This window comes from Terrapene carolina, unplaced genomic scaffold (assembly GCF_002925995.2).
Source record: "Terrapene carolina triunguis isolate 2854851 unplaced genomic scaffold, T_m_triunguis-2.0 Scaffold662, whole genome shotgun sequence".
Taxonomy (NCBI): domain Eukaryota; kingdom Metazoa; phylum Chordata; order Testudines; family Emydidae; genus Terrapene; species Terrapene triunguis.
The window spans coordinates 555,649-571,181 of NW_020665013.1; the positions used below are offsets into that span (position 1 = coordinate 555,649).

The following is a 15,533-nucleotide window of genomic DNA, read 5'->3' on the forward strand; positions in this document are numbered from 1 at the left end:
ATTTGTCCTTTTTATTAGTGAAGAATGTTTGGGCAATACTGATTCTCAATCAATGAATCTTTTTATGGTAACACATTTCACCTTTCCTTTATCTGATGCTCAAAGCTTTTCAAATGAAACTGGGGGAGCATGAAAAGCTTTGAGCACCATCTAGCAACTGCTTGAGCAATACTTGGACTTCTCTGTTGGAGCTCTGTAAACAAACTCAGACATGGTCAAACTGATTTGCTTCTGGACAGTATCAATACCATAGTTTTTGCTTACTTGGAAGTTTATTAAATGGGACTCTGACTTAACTGTTGGTCATAACATCATGATTATAGTTGACAAATTTTCTGGTAAGGATATTTGTCATCAAAAGAATGCTCCATGATCTAGGCTTTCATGTCAAGTTTTCTAAACCTTTACAACCTTCATGGCTGAAAAATGAACCAAGTATAACCAAGGTTCTTGTTTTCAGGTTTGCTAAACCACCATTAGGGCTTGGGTGGATTAGATATCAACCTTTTATAAAAGCAGTGCCTCTGGAATATATAATTATAACTTCTCATGTCTGCCTGCTTCAGACCATGAAATTTGGTAATCAGTTCTAGAAATAACACCTTATTTCAGCTCTTACTATATTGCATGTGTCTGGGATAGTCTAAAAATTAACGGATGAGATCTAGCAAAACTTGTTAGGAAGACCCTGCGAAAGTCAAACGTGTCTTAAAAGAACACTTCTTAAAGGCTTTCTCTACAAAAGTGACAGTTTTAAACTTCAGAAATCAAAGAAAAATTCAGTGCCAAGCTTGGAGACAGCATTCAATCAGTAAGTAAGTAAAACATAATATGATTTTTAGCCCTGCTTTAATTGGAAATCATAATGCAAACTACCTATGGAGTTGCACACTACAAAACAGTATGTATATCTTGGAAGTTAGTAATTAATTAATTAATTAATATGGCATCTGTTTAAAAAGAGCTTCAATAAAATATCTTAAATCAAGCCATAATGAGATGAGGGCTGTTCTTATAATGGGGCTCGTTATGCATCAAATGTAATAGGAAATCTTGAAATTTTCTAAAAGTTTGGATTTATATAGAATAGTGGACAGATATTTTTTGGAAAAGGAAGCTGAAATGTCCTTTTTATTAATAAAAAAAAAAAAGAGAGAGAGAGAACTGCACCCATTTTGCTCAGAGCAGGCTTTGTGCTTAATGATTATTTCTGAGCCATCATCTTGTGGGAAGGGCCAAATTTTGTGGAAACTTAAATTGGCATGACTGTCTTCTACAGCAAATTTCAAATGAATGAACACACTTGTTTAATAAAATCTTCTATTGACTTCAAAATAAAAATGACTATGCATCCTCTTCCTTCTCCCCCAGACTACTACTTTCCAAACAAACCACAAATGTACAATAGGTGGTAATCCTTTATTGGCAGGGAGATGGAACAGACCTATTAGGTCTTCTGTTATTTCATGTTTAATAAGGTTCCCACTTCCTTTCCGAACTCTTCTGTTGAAAACTTACAACAAACAAATTTTGAAAGAGTGCCCTAACTTGATTCTTTAATATTTTTAAACTTCATATCACATGTCCTTTCAGATGAATCCAAGATGATTGTCAGTTCATGCCTCTCAGAGCTAGTCTCTTTGTAGAATAAACTTATAATTTCCTACATGGAAGAATCTTTGCAACTTGGAAACTAACTTTTAATAAAAAGTTAAATTCTGCCAAAAATGACACTAGCAAATACCCACATACTCACTAAACTTGTTATAATGCAGAATTCCTGGGGCATGTATTTTCAGTTGCTATAATAACAAGTCTTTCTTCAAACTTTGATATTTTGCATTTTCATAACACTTTAGTTCTTTTCATTGAGATGCCCAGTTTCTCTTCAAAATATGGTATTCAAAACAGATTCTCTTACTCCAAGTTAAAGTCTTGCAAGTGTCAAACAGAGGGGTAGTAGAAATGTATCTAGATTGGGCAAGACTTGTTCAATCACTGAGCTCATCCTTTTTGAAAGTGTAGGTTATTATCCCCCGGAACTAGTCCATAAGCTTTAGTAACCCTCGCATAGCCTTATCTGGAACTTCTTAACTCAGTACTTGTGCATGCAGTGGTTCTTTCCTATGTGAACAACTTTATTTTAATTTTTGTTAGAACCTTTTTTTTAAAAAAACTTCTGCCAGGTCCCATAGTATATTAGTCTACCACTCAGGCAGAAAAACACTGATCAGATAGCATTGCCTCTGTACACTAGCTGAAAGGGCGGGGTTCATGTACCATTCTGTGTTGGTGGCCCAGTGCAGTCTGACTTTCTGGCTACTGGCAGAGGAGAGCATTGTGACTCTTCGTTCCCATATAGTGGTATTTTTTTTTTGCCTTTCCTTTTTCTCCTCACCCACTCCCAACAAGGGAAAAGGAAATACAGTCCTTAGACCAGGAAATAGTGTACCGATATATGGTAAGAGTACTTCCATGACTGACATCTCACTCTTCTTCTGTACTTTGCAAGTGGTACTTGCCTGCTACTGGCTAGCCAGTAATTTTTTTATCCCTGATGCCTGTCTGCTCTTCTAATAAACAGACTTCATGTTAACAAAAATATTGCTTAGTTTTGCATCTAGAATGGGTCCAAGGGGGCCTTTTCTTTACCTTTCAGGTTCTAGGAACTGGATTTTTTTTATGCCATCTCATATCAGCCATAGTTTCCCCTGTAAGAACATCACCTGGACCATACCACATGACTTACTAAGTGCAGAATGCACCTCTCACTTTTCTTCTGTAATCTGGACTTATCTTGGATGTTGGGCTAGCATGTTACTTGTCACATGGTGTCCCTATTCTGAAATTTGGCTGCTCCTAGAAGGAGGCTCAAATAGGCTTTTTTTAAGTGTAACTTGTGATACAGGTGTCTTTTTAAAATGTGAATGTATAAAATTTGAACACTGAAAGCTCAGAGCAAAATTGGTACAAAATTTAAGGTTCTCTGTAAGATATGAAATAGCCACTAAAGAAGACTTCAGTAAATTTTGTGGTTCAAAGGTCAGAACTTCCTGTAAAGGCCATTAGGCTGATTACAGGGACAAATGTTAAATCAGCTTCTGACTGTGTTGAGCCAATGACCAAGGAAAAAAGCTTGTTTGGAGGAGTTTGTGTAGATTTTTGTGTCAGTTGCAGCTGATTTGATAAGTAGTTTGGAGTTCAGAGCAATATCTTTCCAATGGACCAATAGTGCTACTGGGAGCATTAGGTCACTGCCGATTTCTAACCTTGTAACTTCAACTTTTGGCCTTTGTGAAATGGATTGTCTGTTGCAGGTCATCTGAGAATTTTTTTTTTTTTTTTTTTTAACTACATAAATTCAAATCAAATTTGCATTCTTGTAAAAACAGTGTGGTTGGACTCTGGCTGCTGCTGTTTAAACGAATGGCTTTCAGAATTTCCTGGTCATGCTGAATATTTATGCCCAAAGTAGTTGGAAACTATTTTTTGGCTGTATTGGCAGGAGCTCTCAAAGACTGTGCTTAGTGTGTACACAAAGCAAGTGGAGGCTGCCCCCCCCCCCCAGTACAGCGGTGTAGGCCATAGAGACTTCAGCTCTAGATTTACGGTGCTCTTGAGCTAAGTGACCTGGCTATTTGGATCCAAATGTTGGCAACTGTAGTCTTCAGAGATGGTCCAAATACTGAAGATGAGAATGGTAATGTAGCTTAGAACCTTGGCTATAAACAGACACTTGTTTATAAGCTTCTACTAGATTCACAATAATTAATATAATTCTGGGGTGTATTGACATGAGGTAATTGTTCTGCTTTCACCAGTGCCCAGTAGGCCACAGCTCTCCATCTGAGTCTCGTTCCGGGCACTACACTTTAAAGAAGATGTGGCCAAACTGTAGAATCCAGAGAATAACAAAAATGATAAAAGGTTTAGAAAACCTGACCTCTGAGGAAAGGTTAAAAAACAAACAAACAAACTGGAGAGGAGTATCAGAGGGGTAGCCATGTTAGTCTTTATCCACAAAAACAACAAGGAGTCCAGTGGCAACTTAAAGATTGACAGATTTATTTGGGCATAAGCTTTCGTGGGTAAAAAAATCTGCATCTGCAGAAGTGGGTTTTTTTACCCATGAAAGCTTATGTCCAAATAAATCTGTTAGGCTTTAAATTGGAGATGTTTAGTCCTGAGAAAAGACGACTGAGGGGAAGACCTGATAAGTCTTCAAATATCTTCAGGGCTGTTATAAAGAGGATGGTGATCAATTGTTCTCCATGTCCACTCAAGTTACGACACACAATCTGCAGTAAGGAAATTTAGCTTAAATGTTAGGAAATCCTTTCTAATGATAAGGACAGTTGAGAAGTGAAATAGGCTTCCAAGGGAGGTTGTGGAATCCCCCTCATTGGAGGCTTTTAAGAACAGGGTTAGACCAAACGCCTGTGAGGGATGGTCTAGGTTTACTTGGTTCTGCCTCAGCATGGGGAGGCTGGACTAAATGACCTCTTGAGGTCCCTTCCAGCCCTACACTTCTAACATTATCATAGAATCAGTAATGGATCAGTATTCATTTAAAATCTTTTTTAGTTCCCTTTCAATTTTGACTACTGATCCTGTTAGTTTTTGATCAATCCAAATGAAGGAGAGGATGAAGTAACACCTCTCAAGATTTAGAGATCCTACTAAAGTCTCATTTTAGGGTTAATCTGTAAGTAGTCTTGCTAGGAATTTAAAGTCTGTTTGGATACATTCATTTTTATATAAATAAGCCAGAAAAGCAAGCCTAAATGGGTTTCTTCAGCTATACTTCTGTATGCCATTTGCTTCAAACTCAGCAGCCATTTTGGTAGTGGTATTTTGGAGGTATACAGTCTGGTTAAAGTGATCATGAATTGGCAATCCTAATCTTTTGTGGAGAAATGCAGATTTAGTTTTCCTACAAATTGTACTCTTTGCTGCAGATTCTAAGCATTCAGTTAATTACTTGTCTTGGGAATGAAAATTGCAACGACTTTCCTAATGAAGACTATCTTGAAGTTAGTCAAATTTAAACACCTAACCGATCTAAAAATGAAGTCCACTTTCCCCTTCAATTTAATTGGGAGGTTAATAATCTAGCCTAAGTAAACACCTAGTTGAGTCACTGACACTTAAATAGCTGGGTATAGTTTTGGTTTTGGAGACCCCTCTAACTGTCCCTTGTAGAAATCAGAGTGAAACATGAACCTGTAGCTGGTTAACGTCTGGAATATCTAGACAGAAGGCTACATACTATGTCAGTCTCCAATAGAAATCTGATTCTTTTTGTGGAAAAAGGAAAACTATCATTGCAGACAATTTCCCATGGATTTGGATTGCCACAAGTGATTTGAGTATTAAAGGCTGAGGAAACTGATATTGTGGAAATAGCTTGTTTTTGAGTGGAGGAAAATCAAGAACCTGTTTAATTACCTTTTTAAGACTTTACTGCACACCTGTAATGTCCAGCTTGGTGGTTTAGAGAATATGGAGTGTTTCTGGGCTTTCTTATAAGGCAGAGGCTCCATACAAGGTTGTTGACTGTTCTAAATTCCCATTGTTTTCTTGGCTTTTCTCCCTTGGTATATGTGTCGTCTGGAATCTGATTTGTAGTTGGTGAGGTAACATACGTGGAGCTCTTAATGGACGCTGAAGGAAAGTCAAGGGTAAGTGATTGAGAGAATTTCTTCTGTGGATTTTACTACATGACAAATGTAATTGTATGGTGGCGTGGAACCAAATGAAATCAAGAAGGTAGTGTGTATGGATAGTGGCTATATATCTAGGCACTGCCCAAAGCCCCTTGTGGGATGGGGAGGAGGTGGGAAGGGATGTGCAGATAGTATCAGCATTGTGCTCAGTCGGTGTTGGCTGTGAGTGAATTATGCATGGACCCTAGCAGTATCTACAGTGGTATGTTAACGTAAAACGTGTCTTTGAAAATGTCATTTGTAGTTGTTGAATTTATAAGTTCAGTGTGCAAAAGCAGGCTCTGTAAACATGACACTTCCCATGCCAGTTAATATAAGGCAAATGTCTAAACTTAAGACATGCGTAGCTTTAGTAGGTGTCAAGCTACTTTCTGTTAAGTGAAGGAATGTTTTAGCAAAATCATAATAGGAACTCACTTAAGTGTACTGAAAGGATATGGATTGAGGATGAAGGAACATGGTGAGGATTTTGACAGGCTACAGAGAACAGGAAATGTTAAGTTTGTGGTGTTTTCTTGGAGAACCTGGACTTAGTTTTGCTTATTACAACTTCAAAAACTACAGTATAATCCTGATAATGTGTAGGAGTTAATATTTTTTGGAATCCAGGTAACGAAGGTTATATTGGGTAAGCTTGTATTTTGTTCTTACTATTTTTTTTAGAGTTAAATTATAAATCAAGTAGCTTTTAATGGATTTTAAATCTTTTTAAAGTTAACTTTTGGCATTTTGTGCTTTACTTACTTCTCTCTCTCTCTTTCCCTCCTCCCCTCCTTCTTACTCGCCCATGAAATCACCACATCCAGGGATGCGCGTAAGTTTATCAGTTATTACTGGGGTGGGCAATTTCAAACTACAAGCAACATTCTTAATAATCTATCTTGTCTCCTCAGTGTTGTTGAATTTAAGATGGAAGAAAGCATGAAGAAGGCTGCCGAGGTTCTGAACAAGCATAGTCTCAGTGGAAGACCTCTGAAAGTGAAAGAAGTAAGATTTAAATCTGCTCTGTTTTGGTTTTTAAAGTGCTTGTTCATAATCTAATAAACTTTATGCTTGGCTAATTGGGATATGAAATCACCGAAAGGGTATGTACATAAAATAATAAACTAAAACCTCTTTATGAAATCAGTTCACCAGCTAAGATCTGGGCTGTCAAAACTTTTGGTTGTAGGTATATGCTTTACTTAATCTGAGGCATTGTTCTGAAATTCAGGTAAAAATGAACATGTGCGCATTGGCCAAATTTAAAGTCTAGGCGTTGAATGTGACAATTCAGAACTGATTGACAAAAAGATACCAAGCAAAAGTGGCCATTGTTGCTAGTACACTTCCATGTTTTGACTTGCAAAACATATATGTACTTTTCTTGACTCTCTGAATCTTTCCATAAATCTGTTCCAGAGAATGTTATGGAAGTGTTTGTAAAACGTGTGAATCTGAACACCAAGTAAGCATGTTCCTGTAGATCACTGGAGACTTATTTCTATTTTTTAAATATAATTTTACAGTTAGAAAATAATACTACAGATATTCAGAGTTTTGGTACAGTAACTAATATTCAATTATGAGTTATTTGCCATTAGTCTAGTTCTAGCATTGCAGAACCTGAATCTGTCTTTGAGACTTATTTCATCAGATATGGGAATGTAGCTTCAACGTTAGTACTAACTCTTGGGGTAGGAAATCAAGTTGCCCCCTGGATAACTATACATGGAAATGCTATCTTCATCCTTACACGTATTTTGACTACCTCTTTTCCTAACTTTCAGTTAAACTCTGCTGTCTAAACTTTGCTATTTTCTTGCTGGTATAGAATCATAGGACTGGAAGGGACTTCGAGAGGTCATCTAGTCCAGTCCCCTGCACTCATAGCAGGACTAAGTATTATATTCTAGACCATCCCTGACAGGTGTTTGTTCAACCTGCTCTTAAAAATCCCCAATGATGGAGATTCCACAACCTCCCTAGGTAATTATTCCAGTGCTTAACCACCCTGACAGGAAGTTTTTCCTAATGTCTAACCTAAACCTCCCTTGTTGCAATTTAAGCCCATTGCTTCTTGTCCTATCCTCAGAGGTTAAAGAGAACAATTTTTGTCTTTGTAACAACCTTTTATGTACTTGAAAACTTATGGTGTCCCCTCTGTCTTCTCTTCTCTGAACTAAACAAACCCAGTTTTTTCAGTCTTCCCTCATAGGTCATGTTTTCTAGACCTTTAATCATTTTTGTTGCTCTTCTCTCTGGACTTTCTCCAGTTAATCCACATCTTTCCTGAAATGTGGTGCCCAGAACTGGACACAATACTCCAGTTGAGGCATAATCAGCACGGAGTAGAGCGGAAGAATTACTTCTCGTTTCTTGCTTACAACACTGCTAATGCTGCTAATACATCCCAGAATGATGTTTGCTTTTTTTGCAACAGTGTTACACTGTTGACTCATATTTAGCTTATGGTCCACTGTGACTTCCAGATGCCTTTTCCCAGTACTCTTTCCTAGGCAGTCATTTCCCATTTTGTATGTGTGCAACTGATTGTTCTGCCTTAAGTGGAGTACTTTGCATTTGTACTTATTGAATTTCATCCTATTTACTTCAGACCATTTCTCCAGTCTGTCCAGATCATTTTGAATTTTAATCCTATCCTCCAAAGCAGAGTTGACATTCTGTGGATAAATGGGTGACAGTTTGGGGGGAGGGATAGCTAGGTGGGGGGAGGGATAGCTCAGTGGTTTAAGCATTGGCCTGCTAAACCCAGGATTGAGTTCAATCCTTGAGGGGGCCACTTAGGGATCTGGGGCAAAATCAGTACTTGGTCCTGCTAGTGAAGGCAGGGGGCTGGACTGGATGACCTTTCAGGTCCCTTCCAGTTCTATGAGATAGGTATATCTCCATATATTTGAATTTGGTCCAGCACAGGAGTTGGTGAAATTGCTGCCATCTGACTGCTGTCTGGTCTCACTTCAGTTACCAGTGATTAGTTGTTAACATAGAAAAATCCACCTTCCCAATTGATATAAATTAGGGCCCCTTACTGGAAGTCTTGTAGGCTGAATGAATGAACTAACCTTTAATTACTAGAGGAGTCTTTGTCATTTTGAGTTCTGTATTTGTTGGAACACTCCCCCTTGTCCATTTCACTTTCTAATACACTAGTGCAATGCTGCAGTGTTCAAATTAACATTCGCTACAAGGAAGTAGCTATTGGAATTTAAAAAAAACCCTCAATAATCAAAACATTTTTAATTAGTATTAGCTTTTTAAGACCTACATTCTATGCAACCTAAAATGTGGTCCAGAAATCACTGGTGGTCCAATAAAAGATATTATCTCACCCACCTCTTTTGTCATCTTGTTACATTTAGTTGTTATTTAGGCAGCTTGGAGTCCAAACTACTATTGACTATTAAGTGAACTTGAACAAATCACTTAATCATTTCTGCCTTAATTTCAAATCTGTAAAATGGTGCTAATGATACTTGTCCTCTAAAACATTTTGAGATCCTCAGATGAAAAGTGTTCTTGCCCTCCTTGAAGTCTGACTGTACAAGTATTCTTTAGTAGGTAGCCAAGTCATTATGCAGACGAACAAGCTTTTCTGTAGTTAACATTGAAGCTATTCTGGTAAGTCTTTTTTTAACCACCTTTCCCTAATAATGCTAAAACCAAAGTAGTCCACCTGAAACTGTACACACCATATTTGTCTGAGTTAGATTTTTATGCTGAACAGGCAAGGTATTTTATAGCTCTGAGGGTTCCAAATCTCAGCTAAGAGTCATTTTATTAAATTTCCCAATGTGCTTCTGGCTCTTTGTATCTCAGGAACAGATTTAGCTACATCTCTGTAATATTTTACAAGCCGAAGAGCCCTTTCAAAACCAGTGAAAGACTAATATTACCACGAATACTGAAGCACAGTTAGAATCATAGAATATCAGGGTTGGAAGGGACCTCAGGAGGTCATCTAGTCCAACTCCCTGCTCAAAGCAGGACCAATCTCCAACTAAATCATCCCAGCCAGGGCTTTGTCAAGCCTAACCTTAAAAACCTCTAAGGAAGGAGATTCCACCACCTCCCTAGGTAACCCATTCCAGTGCTTCTGGTGAAAAAGTTTTTCCTAATATCCAACCACGCCTCCCCCACTGCAACTTGAGACCATTACTCCTTGTTCTGTCATCTGGTACCACTGAGAACAGTCTAGAGCCATCCTCTTTGGAACCCCCTTTCACGTAGTTGAAAGCAGCTATCAAATCCCTCCTCATTCTTCTCTTCTGCAGACTTAATAATCCCAGTTCCCTCAGCCTCGCCTCATAAATCACGTGCTCCAGCCCCCAATCATTTTTGTTGTCCTCTGCTAGATTTTCCAATTTTTCCACATCCTCCTTGTACTGTATCCCGTTTTGAGCCTCACACTACTCCAGATGAGGCCTCACCAATGCCGAATAGAGGGGAATGATCACGTCCCTCGATCTGCTGGCAATGCTCCTACTTATACAGCCCAAAATGCCATTAGCCTTCTTGGCAACAAGGGCACGCTGTTGACTCATATCCAGCTTCTCGTCCACTGTAACCCCTAGATCCTTTTCTGCAGAACTGCTGCCTAGCCACTCGGTCCTTAGTCTGTAGCAGTGCATGGGATTCTTCCATCCTAAGTGAAGGACTCTGCACTTGTGCTTGTTGAACCTCATCAGATTTCTTTTGGCCTAGGTCCCTCTGTATCCTATCCCTACCCTCCAGCGTATCTACCACTCCTCCCAGTTTAGTGTCATCTACAAACTTGCTGAGAGTGCAGTCCACGCCATCCTCCAGATCATTAATGAAGATATTGAACAAAACTGGTCCCAGGACCAACCCTTGGGGCACTCCGCTTAATACCGGCTGCCAACTAGACATGGAGCCATTGATCACTACCCGTTGAGCCTGATCTAGCCAGCTTTCTATCCACCTTATAGTCCATTCATCAAGCCCATACTTCTTTAACTTGCTGGCAAGAATACCGTGGGAGACCGTATCAAAAGCTTTGCTAAAGTCAAGGAATAACACGTTCACCGCTTTCCCCTCATCCACAGAGCCAGTTATTTCATCGTAGAAGGCAGTTAGGTTAGTCAGGCATGACTTGCGCTTTGTAAATCCTTGCTGACTGTTCCTGATCACTTTCCTCTCCTCAAAGTGCTTCAGAATTGATTCCTTGAAGACCTGTTCCATGATTTTTCCAGGGACTGAGGTGAGGCTGACTGGCCTGTAGTTCCTCAGATCCTCCTCCTTCCCCTTTTTAAGGATGGGCACTACATTAGCCTTTTTCCAGTCATCCGGGACCTCCCCCGATCGCCATGAGTTTTCAAAGATAATGGCCAATGGCTCTGCAATTACATCCGCCAACTCCTTTAGCACCCTCGGATGCAGCCCATCCGGCCCCATGGACTTGTGCTCATCCAGCTTTTCTAAATAGTCCCGAACCACCTTTCTCCACAGAGGGCTGGTCACCTCCTCCCCATACTGTGCTGCCCAGTCCAGCAGTCTGGGAGCTGACCTTGTTTGTGAAGACAGAGGCAAAAAAAGCTTTGAGTACATTAGCTTTTTCCACATCCTCTGTCACTAGGTTGCCTCCCTCATTCAGTTGACTAAGTCACCCCAGTTTGCATGCTTTTCAGACTGTGGATGGTTGGAGTGACTGGAGTGAATCCAGATGAGAGTAGGTGTGGCTAGCCTTGAACAAGAGCAAGAAGGGAAGGCCATTTGAGGAACACGGGGTCCTGAATAGAGAAATCCGTATGTGGAGCTAGGAGGTTGTCTGGGAGACCCTGGGATTTGTCCCTGCATGGCTTGCAAGGTTTGTCGAGAGAGCTGTTATTGAGGAATCTCTTGAAGACTTTTTAAAAAACTAGATCTTAACCCAGAGTTAAAGTTGCAAGAATTTATCCACTCTGCCAGAAACCCTAAATAGTTGTGATTGTCAAACTAATGCTTGTCTGGAAATTACAGGCTAAGGAACCAGTTTACAAAAATATTTGTATTATTGAAAAGTATGGAAACAAACTTCTAACGTTATCCAAAAAATCCTGTTTATTTCCTATTTATTGGCTTTTAATGATCTCCTGGGTGGTGGGTGAATCAATGGATAAAGTTGTCTGTTTCTAGTTGTCACTGTTAGAGACAGAATTATATTCATTTGGGTGACCTTAACTGAGCATTTATATGCCTTTGAATGTCTTGGGTTTTTTTTAAACTGTATTTCCTCTCAAATTAACCTTTCCAGTCCCCTAATCCACTTAATTCTTTTCTGCATGTACTGCATCTCATTCCTCTGGTGCATAGCTTGCTATGCCTCTGTAATTTTGGGTTACATGTGCACTAGTTCTCTTGTTCCTTATTGCATCATAAGCTTGTATCTACAACTTGCTGTCCACAGTCTCCTATATAGATCTTCTTCAGGTGGCTTTCCCCATGTTAATTCTCTTCTGGATTTTCTTCAGGTAGAAGCTTTCTTTGGCTTGTCTACACAAGGTGCTCAGTCAGCAGTACAACAATATTGGTGTAACTGCTCCAGTGGCTAAAACTAATGTAGACAGGGCCTCTATTCTATACTGAATCTTAATTTCCTGCCTCTCTGGGTCCCTGTTATCCATCTACACTGATATTCACGCTCTCAATTTAGTATCCTTTGCACATGTAGCTTGCTGTTAACCCATGTTCCAGGTCATTTAAGCATTTATAATTTTGTATCCCAAGTATCTGAGTAGGTAGGTTTTCCCTCCTTGCTATCTGGAATCTGCTGTCATTTATTGCCCTTCATGCTCCTTCAGACAGCTTTCAGTGAAACCCATATTCAATTCAGTTTGAGCTTTTCAAGTATGATTCTTGAGTCACTATTAGATTGTTCCTCTTACCTATTAACTTTTTTCAAAAACAAGCAGTGAAGTGGTGCCCTGATACAGGCTTATGAACTACTTTTTACTGATGGGAGTCCTTGCCATTAAACCCTCCTATGTTACTGGGAGTAAAGTTTTGGCTCTGTAGTGTCCATATTGAGTTTTGCCATCTTATTGTACATGTTACTCTTACTGTTTTGCAGGATCCTGATGGCGAGCATGCCAGGAGAGCAATGCAGAAGGCCATGGCAGCAGCTGGTGGCATGGGTATTGGCCCAGGACCAGGAGGCCCTGGAATGATCAATATACCACCCAGCATCCTCAATAATCCCAACATACCCAATGAGATTATCCATGCTTTACAGGCTGGGAGACTTGGAAGTACAGTATTTGTTGCAAATGTAAGTACAGTGTGGTGTCTGGGCAGAAGATTTGGGATTTAACTGGATTAGGTACTGCTCTCCAAATGAAGAGCTATCTGCCAGGGATCAGGCTCTATTCTGGCAAATTTACTTACTTTGAGTAATCAGACTATTAATAGACTATGGTCAGAAGGGACCATCGCGATCATCTAGTGTCCTACTCTGTAACCAGTCCTGTCGTCTTCAGTTGGACTACCTGTTGAGGAAAGTACTACTTCACATGATGGGTGAGGTATTATCTTTTATTGGGTCAACTTCTGTTGGCAAGAGATTCAAACTTTTGAGCTTACAGAGAGCTCTTGAGGTGTGGGAAACTCAGGGTCACCGCTAAATAAAAGGAGGAACAGATTATTTAGAATAAGTAGTTGACACATTTCAAGGTACCATTCAAGGTGAAATGGTCCGTTAACACCCCTCCAGTCATTGGAGGTAGGGGAGGGAATATAGTTAGTGGAATATAGATTGTTGTAATAAGCCATAAAACCAGTGTCTCTTCAGCCCCTGATTTTTAGGGTCTAGCAAATTTATGAATTTAAGCTCCGAGGCTTGTCTTTTGAAAGTCCTTGTGCAGGTTTCCTTTGAGGATGTAGACTAATAGGTCAGAGATAGTGATCGCTTTGTGAAAAGCGTTCGCCCACAGGTAACATGGTGTTTTTGTCTTTATCATTTTCCTGTGCGAGTTCATTCTAGATTCACATGGTGATTGGTTTGGTTTCACCCACATAGGCATTTAGTGCATTTATTGGGACGACTTTACCTTGAATGATCCCTTGAAATGTGTTAACTACTTATTCTAAATAATCTGTTCCTCCTTGTATTTAGCTGTGACACTGAGTACATTTCCAGACCCGAAGAAGAGCTCTGTCTAAGCTGGAAAGCTTGTCTCTCTCACCAACAAAAGTTGGTCCAATAAAAGATCTCATCTCACACACCTTTATATCCTGGGACCAACACGGCTACAACAACGTTGCCTACATACTTGACATGAATAGGGGTGACCGTATCATGGCTTAGATGAAATACAGTATTCACGTGACATACAGTCAAAAAGTGCACATTCCACATAATGACACCTCAGTACTGCACCCTGCACTGAATCTCCAGACTACTAAATTACGAAGTATAAATTAAAAAATGACATTTAGCTGTATAAAGAAACCTATCACTTTATTATAGAATACTTCTTGCTGTGCACTTACACTGTAGCAAAACTCAGTAACTCAGTTAAAAGTAACTCAGTTATTCTATCACTAATACTGATCAGCGTGATTCTTCTAGAGTTAAGGTACTCACTATGCGTGAACGGCTTGTATTCACTTTGCTCTGGTTTGAAATTTTCATAGCTGACTATCTTTGAGTTAACACTTTCTGCCATTTTTGCAAAGATTATTGAATTTATTCTCAAATCTATAGTACCTAGTTCAGGAAGCTTTCAATAAACAATATTTGTGGCTACTTGTTGGGAGAAACATTACAGAACGTTTCAAACTGTGTGTTTTTCTTTCAGTTGGATTACAAGGTTGGCTGGAAGAAACTGAAGGAAGTGTTCAGCATGGCTGGCGTGGTTGTTCGAGCTGACATACTAGAAGACAAAGATGGCAAAAGTCGTGGGATTGGCACTGTTACTTTTGAACAATCTATTGAAGCTGTTCAGGCTATATGTATCCTTTCTGAAGAAATTCTGCAATAGTGACGCAAAGACCCCTAAAATGAGGTTTTCCTAGGTACCAGACAAGACTTCCAGTCCATCATGTACCATCTGATTTCTCGTGTGAAAGCAAATGGCAGACTAGTAGAATTGGCATTAGTTAAGAAACTCTGATAGTGCTTCTGTGTCTCATATTGAAATTTAAGCACCATCATCTTGCCTTGTGGTAATACGTTGGCACCCTGTCATAGACACTGAGGAAATCGGTGAAGAAACCTGGGTGTAAATGAAACTTTATTTTTCTCTAGCTTAAGTAAACTGTTGACTTGAGGAAACAAGAACGTATTGGAAAGGGGCTCCAGTTTGCAACAACATACTGTATATCTTTGGCTGGAAATATACACAGCTGCCTCTTGGGTGTACCTAATAATTAAACACAATATAGATTTGCTAGAGGGGTTTATTTTAAACCCCTTTATGGATGACCAGTGAGGGAGATTGGGAGAGAGGTTTGTGGCATTCCCTGTTTTATGATGTATGAAGGTCTGGACCTTTTTAAATGTACCTGCTTTTTATACTGTAAACTCTGGTCCTGTCCTACCCTTGCTTTCTTGGAAGACAGCTAATAAATGTGATAATCACAGATGCCAAGCAAGTGATCCTGATGCAGAGGGGAAACAAAAATTTTTATTCATATTTTTCTCTGTGAGCACTTGTAACAAATAAAGGAAGAGAGAATTTTACAATTCAACTTTTCAGTTAAAGGCTGAGCATTCAGAGTACTGTCTTCCAAATCAGGCATCCAGATAAAAGGGGGGGGGAGAGAGACGAGATTTGATAGCTATGATGTTTTTAAGCTGGCTCACAATGG

The 15,533-nt window shown here is 39.5% G+C and overlaps 1 protein-coding gene across 2 annotated transcripts in view; it reads left to right on the forward strand.

The window, feature by feature from the left end:
- Positions 1 to 15,533, forward strand: part of HNRNPM (heterogeneous nuclear ribonucleoprotein M) — a 37,193-nt gene that overhangs the window by 3,943 nt on the left and 17,717 nt on the right. Inside the window, exons 2-6 of one of the 2 annotated variants that reach the window (XM_024218980.1) lie at positions 5,629 to 5,681; positions 6,533 to 6,540; positions 6,620 to 6,713; positions 12,796 to 12,993; positions 14,522 to 14,675. In XM_024218980.1, the coding sequence (XP_024074748.1) occupies positions 5,658 to 5,681; positions 6,533 to 6,540; positions 6,620 to 6,713; positions 12,796 to 12,993; positions 14,522 to 14,675 (478 nt within the window). In that variant the 5' untranslated portion in view covers positions 5,629 to 5,657. The remainder of the gene's footprint in view (positions 1 to 5,628; positions 5,682 to 6,532; positions 6,541 to 6,619; positions 6,714 to 12,795; positions 12,994 to 14,521; positions 14,676 to 15,533) is intronic. The other variant, XM_024218979.1, reaches the window with a different exon arrangement.